General features: G+C 46.1%; 1 protein-coding gene across 6 annotated transcripts in view; it reads left to right on the forward strand.

Annotated features, from left to right (window-relative positions):
• Positions 1 to 19,559, forward strand: part of LOC146353562 (cyclic AMP-dependent transcription factor ATF-7) — a 136,418-nt gene that overhangs the window by 98,859 nt on the left and 18,000 nt on the right. For all 6 annotated transcript variants that reach the window (XM_084836723.1, XM_084836725.1, XM_084836726.1 and 3 more), the window contains 7 exons: positions 4,144 to 4,278; positions 5,720 to 5,877; positions 8,352 to 8,451; positions 10,715 to 10,828; positions 12,835 to 12,987; positions 14,937 to 15,134; positions 19,255 to 19,363. In XM_084836723.1, coding sequence (XP_084692849.1) covers positions 4,144 to 4,278; positions 5,720 to 5,877; positions 8,352 to 8,451; positions 10,715 to 10,828; positions 12,835 to 12,987; positions 14,937 to 15,134; positions 19,255 to 19,363 — 967 coding nt within the window. The remainder of the gene's footprint in view (positions 1 to 4,143; positions 4,279 to 5,719; positions 5,878 to 8,351; positions 8,452 to 10,714; positions 10,829 to 12,834; positions 12,988 to 14,936; positions 15,135 to 19,254; positions 19,364 to 19,559) is intronic.

The following is a 19,559-nucleotide window of genomic DNA, read 5'->3' on the forward strand; positions in this document are numbered from 1 at the left end:
TATATCCTGCCTTTCTGCTCTTGAAAGGCTCCCCAATGAAGCTTACAACATTAAAATCATACAATATAAACAGTAAGAAAAAAGTGCATTAAGACAGAGCAAAACCAAATCTATTTAGCAGGTTAAAAAAATAGGTCAAAGACCGGGCAAAATGAGAAAGTTTCAATGCTCACCTTAAATCATCAATGAAGGGTGTGTGTGTGTGTGTGTGTGTGTGTATGTGTGTGTCCTCCTTTTCTTTTTTTCTCTTTTACTTACAATTTTTGAAATAAATAAAAACGGTGCCATGGATCTCTTAGCCATGTCTTGATTTTGTAGGCTGCTTTTGCCGCAGTGTCCTTTCACAGTGAGATGGTCCTTTGTGTATCTCCAGCTTTCTCAACATCGTTATTATTATAATTATTGTAGCCCAGAATCTTAGTCTTAGTTTTATTTCGAGGTTTGTTTTATAAACCATTGACAACCCACAGTCTAGCCAGACAATTTGCGTAAGACCACCCATAATCCTGTCGTTGTACTGTTTTAATAGCTACGATTATTAGGTTGCTAGAAATTTATTTCTTGTTAAATATGTCTCGGCCTTAATATTTCTGACCTCCAACAGGAGACTGCAGCCAAAGGAATTACCCCTGCTAGAATTGCCTGGATTGTTGAATCCAGCTGGTTTGCTGTTCAGAAAACTTGGCAGGCTCTGCTGCCAGGCACATTCATGAGATGCTTTGAACATTTGGCTGAGTTGAGTCCAGTTGCTGGTGCTAGTTTTAGGGGGGGGGGGCTGTCCTGGATTGTTCCAACCACAGACTTTGTGGTAATTAAATGCAGAGAGAGAGAGGGTATTTCCAGACCTGCTGTTCTGTGGGTGATTGGCCTTCTCAGTCAGAGCACCAGTCATGTACTGTCCATACTAGGTTTCCCCAACCTGCTCCCCTCCATATGTGTTGGACTACAACTCCCACCATACCCCAGCCAGCAATGGGGGTGAAGGTGGATGTGTGTGTTTATTCAGGAGCTCAGGATGGCATCCATCCTCCTTCCCCACCTTGCTGCCCTTCTGATGATTTGGACATCAATTCCCATCAGCTCGAGCCAGCATGACCAATAGTCAGGAATGCTGGGCATTTCAGTCCAAAAACGTCTGGAGGGCACCAAGTTGGAGAAGGCTGGCATACACTGTTATTCCCACTGACGTGATCCTCACAATGACCACATAAGGCAGTTCATCTGATGGAAGATAGGTGACCCGTGAGTGAGCTTCTGGGCTGAATGGACTTTTGAACATGGCTATCCCCAGCTTTAGCCCAGCACTCTCTCTAGTGCATTCTGGTTCTCACAGGGAGCTCTAAGCGGGTTCAAACTTTTTCCTTAATGTAAAAATTTCACTGATGCTTTCTGCAGCTTTTCTGAAGATGGTAAATGATTGGATACTTCTTATATATGTAGGAGGCATGGTTCTCTGTTGAAGTCACTCCTCTCATTTGGGTTTATGCTTCCTATACTGTCTATATTCTGATATGCTGTTCTGAGAATTTTATTTAGTCTGGTAGGTGCTATACAGAATGCCATAAACGATGTGCCCGTGTCCAGGCAATCTAAGGCTCTGATCAGCACTAATTCTGTAGAGAAGGGTAGAGGGCCAGTACTTGAAGTTCCACCTCTTAAAACAGGGGTAGGCAACATGGTGCCCACAGGTACCAGTGTGCCCCTGGACATCTCTCTTGGTACCCATCAAGGTGCTTTATCTCTCCCACTTAAAAAAAACAAAACCTTTTCTTACTGGCAACTGGGATTGTTGTGAAAAAGGTTTCTACTGGTGCTGAAAACTGTAGGTTCAAAGGAGTTGTTTACTGTGTTGGGGTTCAGACCCCATCTCTGCTTTGTACTCGGTCTTTGGGGCAAGTTACTTGTCCTTTGCCATGCCTCCCAAAGCAGCCATTTTGTGGTGGTGCCCAGAATAATTTATCAGATTGCCAAATGTGCCCACAGCCCCTAGAGACTGCCTACTCCTGCCCTTTAAAGGACCTGCTTTCAAGTTCAGCTTCTACCCAAGCCACTTTCTCCATACCTCTCGAGATTGGCAAGTAGGGGGTGGGCAGGGCAGTGGAGAATGCAGCAACATCTGTCAGCAAGCCAGATTTGGCCCAAGGTTCTCCAGTTGCTGATCCCTAATCTATAGTCTACTTCAGACTCTTAATCTTAAAATGTGTGTCACTTTCATGATTTTCCTCTCAGGAGTGTGGGAGTGAAATCAGCAAGAAAGTAACAACCTGTAACCCTATAAAAATAAACTGGCATGAGTCCTAAGATCAGTGTTAATTGCAGAAGTGACTTTCTGGCCACAATCCTTAGGACTCTCACTTGGAAATGGCTCCCTCTAAAATCAGTGATTGTTTACTTCCGCATAAACTCACTTAGAATTACAGTATGAATAAGGCAGACTGGAAAGGTCAGTGGTAGAAAACATGATTTGTATGCAGAAGGACCCAGATTCAACGCCTGGCACCTATAATTTAAAAACAAAAATTAGAAGCATCAGGTAGCAGGTGATGGGGGGAAAACCCTATCCAAGACCTGGAGAGCCACTACGAAAATTGATAGATGATACTGGACCTGTATTAAACAAGTGAAAGGATAAAGGAGTGGCACAGTGGGATGAAGAGGGCCAGCAGGCAACACAACACACAGATGGTATTACAGTGGAAGCTGAGGAAGGGCTGGTAGAAGTGGGTTCAAGGAGGAATTTAAAGGAAGCAGTTGGTCCACACACTAGGCAGAGCACGGCAGAGAGCAGAAGAACGTAACAAGGGGGTGGAGACAATTAGCAGAGAAGCTGTCACTAAGCAAAGGAATAAGAAACAAGAAAAGATGTATGATCTAGTTAAGTCTTGCCTCCGTGGTTTTTCTTGGTAGCCACTCAGTGCCATTTCCTGCCTTGAATTCATTGCAGGATGGCTTGCTCATGCTGACTTTTGTCCATTTCTTCTCAGCAGCTCATTACGCTTTCTTTTTATCATTGTGGCAAACTCCATCCGAGGACTTGAGGAGGCGGCCCTGTGCTGCTTCCGATTGCTTCAGGACTCTTTGATATGCTCCTTCTCTTTCCTGCTTTGCTGTGGCCACCCTGTACCCCTCGTTTTGCCACTTTCTTTTCCCCCCCTCAGACCCATTGCTCTACAGAGGGAACAAGCTGCTGGTAACCAAATTGGGAAAGGCCATGCAGCGCTGTTGAAATGAAAATAGGTGTGGTGGCACAATGCCAGGTTCAGGCATATGGTTAGGTTTTATTACAATGGGCTGGTCATAGATTTATAATAACTTGTATGGCTCTCTTGTTGGCTTTTGATAGATCAAGCAATAATTCAAAAATGAATTATAGTAGATTACCGTGCTTCTATGAATGAAAGTGCCTTTTGCTACCTGCAGGCGTTTCAGCTTTCTTTTTATATTAGCAAAGCTTTAAAAAAAAGAAAGAGAATTGCTCGTGTAGGTATTGCTTGCAAAATGTCAAGTATTCCTGTGTTAATAAGCATTTTTGGTATTTGCTGCTAGAACAGCCATGTAGCCTGATGGGTAGATGAGTAGCAATACACTTTGGTGAGGGGCAAACTATTCCTGCACCAGATCCAGTATGCTCCCCCAGTCCAGAGACTGCCATAAGGGCAGTCCCAATAGCGCTACTTTATAGGAGTGCTTTCCTAGCCCGAAGGAGTCAAGTAGTGGCTCTTTTGAGGCTGGGGAGTGTGAACAGGTAGGAAATAGAAAGCTGCCTTATACTCAGACCATTGGTCAATCTAGTCCATTACTGTTGTCACTGACTGGCAGAGGATCTCCAAGGTTTCAGGCACGGGTTTTCTTGCCCTGCCTGGAGATGCCGGGAATCGAACCTGGGACCTTCTGCATGCAAAGCAGGTGCTCTGCCACTGAGCTATGGCCTTTCCCCTTCTACACACAGCCATACTCGCACCATTTGTGAAGGTGGGGGAGACCAATGTAAACAGCAAATGCCGCAAGGGGATGGGTGACCGCATGTAATTATTTTCTAGGCTGTGTTGGAGGGTGGTGTGCAGCAGCCTGCAGACACACATGGTTTTTATTTTAAAGTAGTCTGGTGTCTAAACACTAAAATAAGTATTTGTGTTTCCGTAGTGTTCTGGACCCTTGGATATGTCTCTCCCCTCTACCCCAGACATCAAAATAAAAGAGGAAGAACCAGTTGAAGTGGACTCTTCCCCTCCAGACAGTCCAGTGGCAAGTCCACGGTCACCACTGGCCAATGAGAAGGTGAGCTTTCATGAGTCGTCCTTTCATCTGCTTTTCATGGCTCCCCCCTGCGCCCCCCCATACCCTCTTGTATCACGAAAGGCAGGAATGTGTTCATTACCACGTCTGTCTATAGGAGATCTAATAGACTCTGGAGAACGGGCTGCCTGGGCCCATGCACAGAAATTGTCCACAGGGCCACCGTTAGGCTGTGATCCTATGGAAGGATCATTTGTAGAGACCTGGCATCTCCCATGTGGAGATGAATGGATTTTGTTAAATCCATTCTGTCTGCATTTTGCAGATTGTCAGTAGTCTTTCGTTCTGTCATCTGCGTATTCATGGAATAGGATTTTTTTTTACCAGAATTTAATTCTACTGCCAATTTGAGTTCATGTTAATGCGCTCTTGAAAGCTTGCGCTAATCTGCGTTAGTTAATGCACATTAACTAATGCCGATTAGTGAAAGTGCAAATTAGCACTAATGCACACATGCTGATTAGCACCAGTACTCCCCCAAAAGTGAAAAACTGGTCTGGAGAATCCACATGACTTGGAAAAAGACAATCTGCTGTGGAATCTGCTGTTCAGATTCAGAGAAATCCAGACTCGTTTGAATCCGTTGCGGATTTCTCCAACATCCCTATCTCCTTGTGAGGGCCAGACGCATGGAAGGTGCATCTACCTCCACACAATCCCACTTGGGTAGCCGGCCTGCCAGAAACCCCATGTGCTCCCACAGGCAACTGCATAGGGGCCCAGATGCTTCTGAACTAACTCATAGAGTGAAAAAGAGCTTCAAAAGAAATATAAAAGGCAGTTTCTCCTCAAAGAGCCAGTGAGGACTTTGGTGAAAGGAAAGAGCTTTTTCATTCTTCATGACCATCCTCTACTCCCACCCCTCCCCAGAGTCTAACCTCAACTCCCTACATGTCTTATCCATCCTTCCCCACTATGGTTGCACAACATTGCAATTAGAACAAAGTACCTGATAGGACTGGTGTGGTTTTAAAACAACCTGCTATCCCTTTTGATGCAAAGTTTTAATACATTTTGAGCCATTTATCAAATCAAGTTACACTTCTATAATTTATTCTGGTCACAATGAAATTGAACGACTTGGGTTCCTGGCTTGAGAGATTCTGCCTTATTTACTTTTGAATTCAGCCTGGCCATTCTGGCAATACGTTAATGTACGTTGACAAGGTTGCTTTGCCTGTTGCACACTTCAGCCCAATTTGATGTTAGGGGTTTCCACAGTGGAAGTATTATCTTGTGCTTTGAACAGGATTTAAGACTTCTGGTTCCTGCCTGTACCGTTGAAGCACATTATTGCCCTGTTTCTGTGCTTCAGCTTTCCCATGAGAGGTAGTCCTGAAGGTTATGAGGGTTTGTAAGAGGGACAAATCAGTAGTCACACAAGATGAAAACATCTGGCATTGAGTGTGTGCATGTTTCTTAGGAGAGTGCTTCAAAGCCTGTAATAATTTCTACGCCTACTCCAACCATTGTACGTCCTGGGTCACTGCCTCTGCACTTGGGATATGATCCTCTACATCCCACTCTCCCGTCTCCAACCTCTGTCATCACCCAAGCTCCACCTTCCAACAGACAGCTTGGGTAAGTAAGGAGATGGGGGGTGTGGGTGGTAGGAAGGAGGAAGGGTCTTCAGAGGTGTAGACTTGGGCACTCGGTTAACTGTCAAACAGCGGTTTTTCTTGCAGATCTCATTGTTTTAAATCTTGCAGGGTATGGCAGCTGTATATAAAACTGCACAAGAGCAGCCCTGAGGAAAACAGGATGCTAGAAATCCCGAGGACTTGATTGATCATTATATTAAGTCAGCCCCCCCCCAGTGCCCTCCCAGATGTGTCGGACGATGAGTCCCATCATTCCCAGCCACCGTGACCAATGGGCAGGGGATGATGGAAGTTGTAGTCCAACACACGATTCCAGAACTGGCTAGAGCCACCTCCTGACTAGATCGTGGATCGAAGGGGCAGCTCTGTCCTGAGGGGAAGGCACACCTCTCCTCCTATTCCTCCAGAGAGCAAGGGCCAAGATAGACATTACAGTAGAAGCACATAATAGTCTCCTGATGGATTTTCTAAAAATGAAAAGCAGCCATGGGCCACTGTCCTTTTGAGCCAGGGAATGTCAGAGGAGCACTACTTCACTTCTCCCGCTCTGGCTATTTTTTCTGCTGGACTGCCCCTCCCTGCAGAAGGCTGTTCTGAGCAGAAAAACAGGTAGGAAGAAAGGAATAAGCACCCCACTTCTGGCTGTTCCATGACCTAGCCGTGTGTGTATCCATCAGGGGACAACTACAGGTCTCTGCCATGTAATGTCTAGTTTGGCCCTCAGACTGATCCTTTCTCTAGGGAATGGCCTCTTTCTCTTCCCAAATGCTGCCTGCTTCATTTAGGAGTTCAGGTGCCTCTAGAGAAAGGGCGGGTGACCCATGGGCCACATGCAGTCCCCTGCCTGTTTTGCAGCCCCCACAACCCCCCAACGTGCTGCTGCCACTATGCTGCCAAAAAGATGCATTTCCCCTTTAAAACAAGGCACACAGTGCCTTCTTCTAATGTTAAATTGCAGGCTTCTGGAAGCGCAATTTGCCTTTCAAAGGAGGCATGTGCTCACCACGCACCGTGTTTTAAAGCGGAAGTGCGGCTTGTTTTGCTGCCATGGTGCCAGCATTCATCATGGCACCAATTACAGGGGCAGGGGAGCTCCTGGTGGGGTCCAGGGGGCAAAAATTGGCCCCCGGTCCCGCCAAAGATGCCCATCCTTGCTCTAGATGACTTTCCTCCCTGCAGCTTGATATTCAGTATTTCCTCACTATTTGGCTGTGAACTGCTCCAGGGGACAGCAAGGTGGGGCAACTAATGGAGACTGATTGAATATGTCTGAGGAAGCTGGGGGAAAACCTTCAGGGGATCTACATGTTCTCCACTGTGCTTTTCCATTGGCTTAATGAAACTGCCCTTAGTTATGTCTAATTAGTTGCTGCTCAAAATACTACTTCCAGCCCTGTGTGGCGCTTGGACCATTTACTCCTGCAGTTGCATGTACACTGGGGATAATACTTTTGCACCTGACTGGATTGTGACTCCCAGAAGCCCTCTCTCCCTACACACCTCTCTATTCCATCACAGGATTGGATGTTGGATGCCACTTCCAACACTGTAGTTCTCATATCAGTTGGCAGGAAAGTCAGATCTCCTTGTGTCAGGTTTGGATCTGAGCCCATAGAGTCCTAAAGTAGCTCTGATTCTGAGGAGGAGATACAATCTGTGGGAGAGGAACCCTCTCAGGTTTCAGAGGTGCAGCTGGAGGGGGAGCCCCCCCCCCGCTCACATTCCGGGGAGCGACAGTGACCCTGGCATGGAAAGGGAGGGACAACTTGAGCTTTTAGTCGCGAGGTGGCAGGCGCAGGCACAAGTGAGAGGTTGCAGGAGCCGAGCTGAGGTGCTCAGCCCAGTTGCCTCGACGTCAGCAGCTGCGCCCCGAGGCCCCACGGGAAAGGGGGAGAATTTCCCCTCCTCCTTAAGTTCAGAGAGTTGTCACACTTTTCTCCAAACGGAGACCAACTGACGTCCTAACTCTTGGAAACCCCTGGTAGGCTGTTCCTTTGTATTTCCTCTGAGTCTCAGGCAATTAGCATCTGTAAGCCTCATTAGGTTGAATGGAAATAAAGCTTTGGAAAGCAGCCCTTTTGTCTGACTGTTGATTCTGGTTGTTGGAGGGTTCAGAAGGCAACAGGGGCAGTCCTGACACCTTGCAAATCCTGTCTAAACTTGAGCAGATAAACACAAGCTGAGAGCATCTGTGCTTTTGTAGCCCATATGTACTCTGGCAAGGAGGCCAGCTAGCTAGCAATTAAAGAATTAGGATAGGAAACTTGATACTTCTCTCATGGCTACATTTGCCAGTGCAAAGCTTGTTCCACAGATTGCTTAGAAGAGAGGGGTGGGTGACTTCTGTTAGAGAATCCCCTGTACCTAGGACATATTGGGCAGAGATTCTTGACAATACGTGCAAGCCGGATTCTAGTACGGTTTTTGATGTGTCTGTTTGTTGTTTTCTTCCAGGTCTCCCACCGGCTCTGTACCACTTGTCATGCACCTTGTGAATGGACAGACCATGCCTGTTCTTCCTGGCCCTCCCGTTCAGATGCCTTCTGTCATATCGGTAATGGAAGCTTCCAGCACGGTTGCTTTTGATAAAGGAAGGGACAGCTTTTCCCTTTGCAGAGCATATGCGGGCACTTTAATTTGCAAAACTGACATCTCCCTCTCCCCCTCAGTGTGAATCAGCCTGGCCTGGAGGGGAGGATGCGGGGGTGGAGGCAGCCACTGCCTGAAAGGTGGCCAGGCTTGCCAGCCACGTTGCTGGGCAATAAGGCTTGGAGCTGAATCCTCATCTGAGCAGATGGCTGACACTGTTGGTTCCAGGGCTGGGAACCGCGGGCTCTCTGATTAGCTAGCTCTATGCTGAAATCATTCAAGCTTGCCGAGAACATTTTGGCCTTCCTAAGCTAGAAAAAAAGTCCCTCCCTGGCTTCTTCGGGGCATGAAATGGTTATTTAGCTTTTATTTCTGCATATGAATTTTCTCGGGATATGTGATTGACAAACACAGTACCTTCTGGTGCAGTTTGCATTTCTCCTGCTGTCGACTCTGCAGCCTGTGCAAATCCAGTGCCTGTTTCTTTTGTGAGTGTGCTTTGTGTCTGATTTAAGTGTTCAAAAAGTTTCTGCCATGTGTTGGAAATTGGAGTCAGTATGTGGAAGCCCCATGAAATCCAAAAGGCGAGGAACAGAGAGCCAGTGTGATGTCATGATTAGAGTGTTGGACTAGGACTGCGGAGACCCGGGCTCTAGTCCCCACTCAGCCGTGAAGCTCACTGGATGATTTTGGGCTGGTCACTGACTCCCAACCTTACCTACCTCACAGGGTTGTTGTTGTGAGGATAAAATGGAGAGGAGGGCGACCATGTAAGCCACCTTGGGCTTCTTGGAGGAAAGACGGGATATATACATAACAAATAAATACTTCTCCTTTTGTGCCTGATTGTCTAGTTTGCACACCTACTGCCTTTCCCCCTGGATATCTCAAAAATGCTTCATGAATTCTAGTTAGCCATCCATCATTTTCTGTCCTGAATTGCTCTGTAAGTTAACTGTGCCTATCATAAAAATGCAAAAAGAAAGGGTCGCTGGAAGGAAGACACATCCCAAGCGTGCAATAATTAATTGCACTTTTTAAAACCTGCCTGTCATCTAAAGAGCTCAAGGCCGTGTACATCGTCTCCCGACCTCATTTTATCCCAACGACCCTGTGAGGTAGATTAGGGGGAGAGAGGGGGAGGAGCCCAAAGCCAACCATTGAGCTTTGTGGCTGCGTAGGAATGTGAACCTGCATCTCCCCAATCCAAGCCCCACACTCTAACCATTACACCACACTTACACGCCAAATGCAACTCCTAAAACAATATCTTCAGCTTTGTGGTCAAAATCTCTTGTCTTTTCATAATTTTCTGCTCACTGCCAGCAATACCTAATTTCATAGTAAGAACCTCCTGAGGACTGCAACATACATTGCAGATTTTAGGGGTACACTTAAGATGCTATACATGTACACCTAAAAATCTAACAAGGAAATGCAAGAAATAAGTATGTCGTAGAGGTGCGTTTGTAAGGAAGCCATTGTGGCTTTTTCCCCTTGCCTTGTACACGTGTGCACCGGTTGTTTACGTAAGTACCCACACTGCAGTGCGGTTGACGTGTCATCTGAACCCGGTGTGTGGCACAGCAGGGGTGGCTGTACTCACCCTACAACCCTTACTGCACATCGTAGGTTGTAGGGTGGGTATGAAGTTACCCCCACCACACCACATGCCGGGTCCAGACGACACGCCAACCTGCACTGTAGCACGGGTAATTATGCAAACAATCAGCGCACGCTTAGGGGCAGGAGGTGAAGCCATGACGGCTTCTTTTACCCCACAATCATGCAAACCCAGTCTGAGCGTCCGTGACTGGATAAAAGTCGTCCAGTGAGCTTCATGTCCTAGTGGGGACTAGAACCCAGACCGCCTAAGTCCCAGTCCAGCATTCTAATCACTACACCACACTGGCTCCACACAGGGTTGGCTGTGGCTCACTCCCAAGATCTGCTGTAGCGTGAGGTGTGGAATGGCTCAGAGAGAAAAAAAAAGGGCATTTGGGTTTTCCCTTTTGCCTCCAGTTTCTTCCACTTCTAAACTACCTTTGGCACTGCTCTACTCTGTGGAGCAGCTATGAAATGTTTTGTTTTTCTCTCTGGGGATGAGGTTTGTAATATGTTCAGCTTTTTAAGACAAGCTTTTTCCTCTCTCTCTCTCTCTCTCTCTCTTTCTCATAAAAATGGCTTAACTTACGCAAGGTGCTTTCCATTCCCCTTTCAACCTATAGCTGGCGAGGCCCATGTCTATGGTGCCAAACATTCCTGGTATTCCCGGTCCTCCAATTATGAGCAGTGGCTCCATTTCACCGTCAGGCCTTCCGATGCACTCAGAAGCAAAAATGGTGAGCTGTGTTACGTAACAATAGCATCAGCACCCTGTTTCTGGTGACTGTGAGTTGAAAGGAGCGGGGCACCTGGGGGGCACCCACCCCATTTTCACAAAAGGCTATTCATCCTCCATGAAAAGAGGATGCAGAATTTTCAGCTGCTTTCAGGGGGCAGACAAATTTCCCTGATGTTTTGGGAGAGGGTGATTGCCTGATTTTAGAAAGTGAGGTGTCCATGGGTTTCCCCCCTTTTTTTTTCTTTAAAAAAAAGCTTTGTTGCAGCCACTCATTGCAAGGTTCTCCAGTCCACAACATCTAGGTATGTTTCCTGGACCAGAATGCAGTGGGAACCATTCTTGGTTGTGTTAACTCTTTTGCTGTGAGTCACCTTGAATTTTCTTATAAAAGAGAGGTGTGTTACAGACTTTGAATTAAAACATGTCTGGTTCCCACTTTACTGTGAAAAAGAAGCGTGTTTCATAGTTACACAGTAGTTAGATATTCATGAAGATTTCAAGAGATATGTGTAGTGCACATATTGACTAACTGCTATAAGCATCAGACGAAGTGAGTCGTAACCCACAAAAGCTCATGCTAATTTATTAAAATATCTGAACAACTAAAACAGTTAGTCTGTATGTGTGCTACACTTAACCCTTGAATTTGTAACCAGAAAGCTAACGAGGTTATACTATAATATTATTTACTATCACAAGGATTTGTAATGTGTTCCATAAACTATTTCTGTCATTGCTCTAAATCTCCAGGAAACTTCAGTTTATGAAATATTTCAATTGCTTTAAAGTTTTTCCAAAGAGGCAGGGCTTCATTCCCCACACGCACACACACACACACCCTCAGTGTTTTTAGACTTATTGGCCTAGATCCAAGAGCTGTTTAGGCTCACACGATGGGTTTGCAGTAGCCTGGAGGATTTTTTTTTTTTTTAACAACTAACACCCCGCCTCTCCGCTCAATGCCAGATATTACAACCTGCTTTTGAAAATTCCTCTCAGTTTCAAAAGCAGCTTGCCATATGGCCTCAGCGGGAGGTATTTGGCAAAAGCTGGCTATAAAGCCCTCTTGGGCTCACAAGACTGGTTTCACAGTTCTTTGGATCCTGGACCGATGGTAAAATGGTCACAGCCACAAAAGTGTACACATGCCCATGTAAAACATAACAAGGGTAGGGCTTTCATGTGCATAAATGTAGGAAACAGTCTACTTGTCCTTCAGGTTGGGCCTTCACTAGGGCAACACACTATTTATTGCACCTCAGGAGCAAACTGTTCACAGGGTTATAAAATCTCTCTCTCCCTCCCTCTCTCTCAGCCTAGCTTTTCTCACAAGGTCATTGTGAGGATAAAGGGGGACCTTGTGCATCCCTACCCCCATGTTCCTTGGAGGGAAGGTGGGATGAAAATGTGATATAAAAAACAGGTCCCAGCTGCCTAAACATTTTGTGGTGGCATATGTCTTAACTGTGTGTGTGTGTGTGTGAGAGAGAGAGAGAGAGAGAAATATCCACCAAACAATTGGTGGTTGGGGGAAAGGGGGTGGGGCCGGGGGAAAAGGTTTTCTGTGGAACCGCTAAGGGGTGGATTGGGACCCCAGGCCTGAAGTTCTGCACCCTGACCTAATAGAAAGTTCTTCCATTTATTTGGCACACCCAATTTTCATTGATTCCCCCCAACTACTGCAGCTTTCCGTGCGTTATCCCATTCTGTTCCAGAGGATCCCCTAACCCTCAGAAATAGTTTTTGCAGAGGGACACAGTGGGCATAAATGGGTAGGGAGGATCAGCGAAAATTGAGTGCCCTGACTTAAGCAAGCAGAAGCACTTTCCATTAAGACAAAGTCATCATTAGATACAACCCCATGTCCTAAAGAGTTTTGCCAGCCCCCATTCTCAAAAGCTGGCATCACTATGGCAAACAGAACAGATTAGTGAAAAACCTCTGCAAACTGGAAAGCAACCCTGGGGCCTCTGCTGATGTTGTGTTGTTTTTCTCCCCTTGCAGAGGCTAAAAGCCAGCCTGACACAAGGAGTGACTTCCTCACTAAATGGCAGTGGCATGGTGGTGGGGTCAGCGAGCACAATGGTGACATCTCATCCTGAACAGGGTCAAATACTCATCCAGCATCCTGATGCACCTTCTCCAGCCCAACCACAGGTCTGCTTGAAGCCAGAATGGATTAAAATAGGGGTTTCGGGGAGCTGCAGTGGTCTAGGAAGGGAGGGGTATACTCTAGGCCATGCTAGCTGGGAGATGCTGGAAGTTGTAGTCCAACACATCTGGGGGGTACCAGGATGAGGAAAGCTGGCCTAGGCTTTTGAAAATCTACTCCAAAAGGATCTCTCCAAACTGGGAGAATGGGCATCTAAATGGCCAATGGAGTTCAATGTAAGCAAGTGTCAAGTGATGCACATCGGGGCAAAAAAAGCCAACTTCAAGTATAACCTGATGGGATCTAAGCTAGCGCTGACCGACTGTGCTGGACAGCTTGATGAAATGTCAGTGCGGTGTGTGGCTGCTGTAAAAAGGCAAACTCCATGTTAGGCATAATTAGAAAAGGAATTAAGAATAAAACTGCCAATATCATACTGCCCTTATAGAAATCTATGGTGCAATCACACGGAATACTGTGTACACTTCTGGTCACCGTACCTACAAAAAGATATTGTAGAGCTGGAAAAGGTGCAGGAAAGGGTGACTAAAATGATCAAGGGGCTGGAGCATCTCCCCTATGAGGGAAGGTTACAACAGCTGGGATTGTTTAGCTTGGAGAAAAGGAGGGTAAGGGGAGACATGATAGAGGTCTACAAAATTATGCATGATTTGGAGAATGTGGACAGGGAGACATTTTTCTCCCTCTTTCAAAATACTAGAACCTGGGGTCATCCCATGAAGTTTACTGGTGGAAGATTCAGGACAGATAAAAGGTAGTCCTTCTTCACACAGCGCGTAGTTAAAGTATGGAATTCACTACCACAGGATGTGTTGATGGCCACCAATTTGGATGGCTTTAAAAGGGGGTTGAACAAATTCCTGGAGGAAAAGTCTATCAGTGGCTACTACTCTTGCTGGCTATGTGCTGCCTCCAGTACCAGAGGCAGTGAGCCTGTGTATACCAGTTGCTGGAGAACATGGGTGGGAAGGTGCTGTTGCGCTCATGCCCTGCTTGTGCAAATTCTGCAAATAGAAATAAGCATGGAGATGTTATATGCATTTGCCTCATTTACATAGGTGTTGTTTTTCCATTTGCCAAATTAGGGTTTCTGTTTGCAGAATGTGGGAGGTTTTGGCACTGAATTTTTGATCCCCCATACAGGCATATAGATCTGTCTGATGCTCCATTGCTCCTGTCACCATTGCTACCAGGCGTTTACCATTTAGACATGAGAAGCAATAAGGACACAGTCTGGCAGATAGAAGCAATGCTTTAAGATCTTCTCTCCCTCTGTCTCTCTTCCTGTTTTAATTGCTTGGGTTTAAATGCACCCCATTTGGTCCTGCCAGCTCACCAAATGCCAGCTTTCCATCAAAATTGCCACCTGCTCTGTCAGCTAGACAGGCTTCCAGAAGTTTACTATCCATATGCTGCCTGACTGACAGTGAGTAGTAGTGAAGTGTAAACCGGTTATAGAGAGCTCATTTGGTGGGGCTGAGCTAAGGTGGGAACCTGCAGATCTGTTTTTCCTCTTGGCAGCTCATCTCCTTTGTTCCTTAAAAATGACAAAAGGTTGTCAGAGTCTTTGTAACGGTGTTGGTTCTGCAGAATAAGGATCACAGAATAAATAAGCTGTAGAAGCTCAGAGGGTTTACAGCATTGGGAAATCCTTTTTTGAAATTAAGTGTGACTTAGTCAGATAAAAAGAAGTGAACCCAGTTGGTGTTTGACTGCCTTCCAAGTCACTTGCACACAGCCAAATCTTGCATTGCTGTTCTGCCTAAATAGCCTGTTGAGAACTAGCGAGGATATGGGATCAAGGATCGGGAAAATTCTTCTCTGATGATAGCAACTCACTGCTGAAATCTTAATGGACTGCCCTGGGATGGCATGAGCCACCTTATTAATTTTGTTTGTTAATTTTGGCTGTTCCTCCGTTCTTCAACCCCAGGTCTCCCCAGCGCAGCCCACACCCAGCACGGGAGGCAGACGGAGACGCACAGTGGATGAAGATCCCGATGAACGCAGGCAGCGTTTCTTGGAGCGGAACCGTGCTGCGGCCTCCCGCTGCCGCCAGAAACGCAAGCTCTGGGTGTCATCCTTGGAGAAAAAGGCAGAGGAGCTCACAACACAGAACATCCAGCTAAGTGTAAGTATGCAGCCAGGATGCCTACAGCATATTGATATTACACATATCCATATTTAAATCACAAGAATGACAATCTACTTAGCTTTCAGGGCCTTCAACCCCTGACTGTCCAGGTGAGATGTACTGTTCCATACCAACAACATCAACATCTGGACAGACAGGGAGATACCCATTCCCCATATCTCCTCAAGGAAGCGATCAGCCACTTTCAACGGGCACAGAAACATCTTTTCTCCATAGTAGCTGAGCATGTGATGCGGGACTTCAAGACTGAAGCAGATTGAGTTCGAGGTTGGTCGATCAGACGGAATGTGTACTGCATTGGAAAGTGTTTTGGCAGGTAGCATCCAGGTTCAGAGTTCCCCAAATCAATCTCCTCACCGCTAGCTCAATCAGTCAGGTGGCTTGGTTTGGAAACAGAAAGAGATAAAGAGAAGCCAAGTAGACACCTGGAAGTGTGCTAACTTCCAGGCCTTCTGTATGCCTTCCCTTGATCTCCAAGACAATCATGTTGTTGTTCAGTCGTTCAGTCGTGTCCGACTCTTCGTGACCCCATGGACCATAGCACGCCAGGCCTTCCTGTCCTGCGCTCTCTCCCGGAGTGTGCTCAGGTTCGTATTCATTGCATTGGTGATGCTATCTAGCCATCTCATCCTCTGTCGTCCCCTTCTCCTTTTGCCTTCAGTCTTTCCCAGCATCAGGGTCTTTTCCAGAGAGTTTTCTCTTCTTTTAGCCTTGTGATATGTTCCATGGGGTTTTCTTGGCAAGAATACTGGAGTGGGTTGCCATTTCCTTCTCCAGTGGACCACATTTTGTCAGAACTCTCTGCCAATGACCTGTCCGTCTTGGGTGGCCCTGCACGGCATAGCTTATGGCTTCACTGAGTTACGCAAGCCCCTTCGCCACAACAAGGCAGTGATCCATGAAGAGGAGACAATCATGAGGATCCTAAAATTCACAAGGAAGTCATATCATCATCACCATCATCATCATCATCATCATCAATTAGCCCGGGTTTTCTTATTTAGTGGCCCTCTACATCAAGGATCCATGGTAGTTACTGGTAATATCAGGACTCCTGCTCTTCATCCTCAACCACCAGTTTTCATTTTGACTTCTTGGAGGTTGAAAGGCAAACCATGCTAGTTGAAGGATGCCACTTCAGAGTAATCTCAACTCCTTCGGCCTTCTGTAAATCTTCCGTGATCTGTGCCAACAACAACACTTGGAACACCTTCTTTGCATGGTGCCGCTGCTTAGGAAATGGCACTATGCTTTTCCTTCAAGATGGCTTGGATTCTGGTCTGTGACCAATGTGCAGAGGAGACAGGTTTTAGCACTTTCCAGCATAGGGTGCAACAGAATTGCTTCTCGCCCCTGGTCAAGAAGTTCTTAATGACTTAGAATTAATCTCTCCTTCCCTTACTCATCGTGCTATTCAGGCACTTCCTGTAGTCACCCTTGGCGCAGCAGCTTTGAAGGTCCTGACACACAGGACCCTGTTGGTGTTAGTTACGTCCATCCTGCACCACCAGTAGGAGCCTGCTTGTCTACTTCTGGCTTTCTTTGCCAGAGAAAGGTGTTTGGTGACCAACTTGTCCCGCTGTCTGAAAAATGCATTCTCTTTGCCTTGTTGTTCAGTCGTTCAGTTGTGTCCGACTCTTCGTGACCCCATGGACCATAGCACGCCAGGCCTTCCTGTCCTGCGCTCTCTCCCGGAGCGTGCTCAAGTTCATATTCATTGCATCCGTGATGCTATCTAGCCATCTCATCCTCTGCCGTCCCCTTCTCCTTTTGCCTTCAGTCTTTCCCAGCATCAGGGTCTTTTCCAGGGAGTTTTCTCTTCGCATTAGGTGGCCAAAATATTGGAGCTTCAGCTTCAGTATCTGTCCTTCCAATGAGCACTCAGGGTTGATTTCCTTTAGGATGGACTGATTTGACCTCCTTGCAGTCCAGGGGACTCGTAAGAGTCTTCTCCAGCACCACAGTTCGAAAGCATCAATTCTTCGGCGCTCAGCCTTCCTTATAGTCCAGCTCTCACAGCCATACATTACTACTGGGAAAACCATAGCTTTGATTAGACGGACCTTTGTCGGCAAGGTGATGTCTCTGCTTCTTACCACCTCAAATTCTAGCTCCCTTAGTTAAGGTGTAGGGCCTGTTTGCAGTCTTCTGAGAGATGGTCCCTTCGAAGAGATCTGTGGGGCAGCAACCCAGGCCTCTGTTCATAGCTTTTTATTGACATCTATGGGTCAGCTGATGTAGCCTTTGGGTGCGCAGTTCTTCAGAGAGTCCTTAAACCTTAGGGATCAGTTTCAGTCAGGGTGTGGGACGTTTGTTCCCTCCCTGGGATGTACTTTTTTTCCTATACTGCCACTGAATGTCCTCCTACCTGGTGAATGTCTGGTCTTCTTGTAGGTAGGTAGAACATTCTGCCCACTCTGTGTAGCCTAAGTGCATGCCAGATGTGTGTCTTTTCACTTTCTCCATCTTGTCTTGAATGCTGGGAGAGCAGTTTCCCATGTCTTCTCCTGTCTTGTTTGGAATTTTGGCCTAATGTGATATGCTGTTGATGGTAGTTAAGAGACACTTCATCTGCAATTCTTCTGTGAAATGTTCTTATTGTTATCATAATTCTGAGGGTCAAACTACACGTTACATTAATTGTATGGAAGAATATAACTGAGCCTATATTTTTTTTTCATTGAGATAAATGTGCATGGCCTCAATCCAGATCAGAAGTAGCACACAGTGGAAGGGGAGGATTAAACCTCCCATCCACCCACCCATTTGCTTCCCGAAATTCCACTGTCACCCCTCTTCACAGGGATATACTTTTTAAGGAATAAAGCTTCTCTTGGAGTCAGTGGAAACGTCTTCTTTTTTTTTAATCCCTGCAGAGGAGGTGGAATTTTGGGAAGCAAATGGGTGTGGAGGAAGTTTACTCCTCCATTCCCAGTGTGTGCTGGTCTCCAATCTGAATTGGGGCTGCACACACTTACTCTCAAGCTAAAGAAAATAATAGGCTCAGCTTCACACTACATAATTAACATAACATGTAGTTTGATCCTTAGCCTTCCTGAAGATTGGTTCCTGCCTTCCAGGGACAGGAATTTAGCTTTGCCATCCTGGGCCTTGAAGCCAGGGCCTAACCCAATGGCGAATGGTCCTGAATACCTTTGAGAAAAATGGAGTTCACCAGGTAAGGATTTCCCTTTCTCCAAAAAGAATGCTTAAGTTCTGTGTGTGTGTGTGTGTGTTGACAATCTCTCCCCCACCCCTTTTATAGGGGACTTGAATGCCACCTTTGGAATGCTGCTAGCAGACCCACTGTAGCAGGGCTGCAAACGCAAGCAGCTTCAGCTCAGATGTGACCTGTAACCCCTGCAGGCCACTCCTACATACTAGAACCTAAGAATAGCTACAGCATTCCATTCAACTATATCAATCAAGGTTGGACGTAGGAGGTGTCTTGGGTCTGGTTAGTTGATTGTGTGGCTCTTCAGCAGATGCATTCTGCATACCGTTGCTGTGCTTTTCTTCTGCCCTGTTGCTTGGACAGAGTCCTTCTGGCTGTATTCCTTGGGTGGAGGTTTGGCCTTCTTTATATTTCAGTGATGAAAACACATTTGAGACATTAAACCTTCTACCAGCTCTGTATTTGTGTGTAACTTTTAGCCCACCCTGTCCCATGGGCTTGAAGGGGATAACAGTTCCCTTAAAAAATAATAGATTTTACATTTCAATCTTACTTAGGTAGCAACTTTATCATATTAAAAAAAACACCTCATCATTAGGGGTTGTTATTTTTCTGGCTTGGGCCTGTTCATTATCAGCCCAGGTGATAATTCAGTGGCAAAAAGCACCACTTAGGGTTAAGCCATAAAATCAGCACAATTTAAATGCCAAAAAACACGACATGGAAAATGAAGCATTTCCTGACCTCAGTAACCTGCAAGGGGCTCACTCACTGGCAGGATCAGACCGATAGTACTTAGATCCCGTTTTATTCAGCACCTCTGATTGTTGTAGAAGTGTTCCAAATGATTATTCAACAGTAGTTGAAAGCTGCACATGTGAACACATGCAGTGAAGGTAAATGTTCTTTTGTTTCTCGCAGAATGAAGTTACACTATTAAGGAACGAAGTTGCTCAACTCAAACAGCTCTTGTTGGCTCACAAGGACTGCCCAGTCACTGCATTACAGAAGAAAACACAAGGTTATCTCGGTAAGCAGAGTCCTCTGAACATAACTGCAGGGTAAATAAGGGCTAGGGTGTATAGATTTGTTGGAATCTCAATACTTTACAAAATAGCATTTTAGAGTAATTCGGTATTCACACAAAAAATACCCAAATGATAATTGAGGTGACAGACACCCTTTTACCATGGACTCTGTAGCTGGTGTGCCATAGTGGCCAAGAG

Source organism: Heloderma suspectum, chromosome 2, assembly GCF_057233095.1.
Source record: "Heloderma suspectum isolate Gila_16-S chromosome 2, 16-S_ref, whole genome shotgun sequence".
Lineage (NCBI taxonomy): Eukaryota > Metazoa > Chordata > Lepidosauria > Squamata > Helodermatidae > Heloderma > Heloderma suspectum.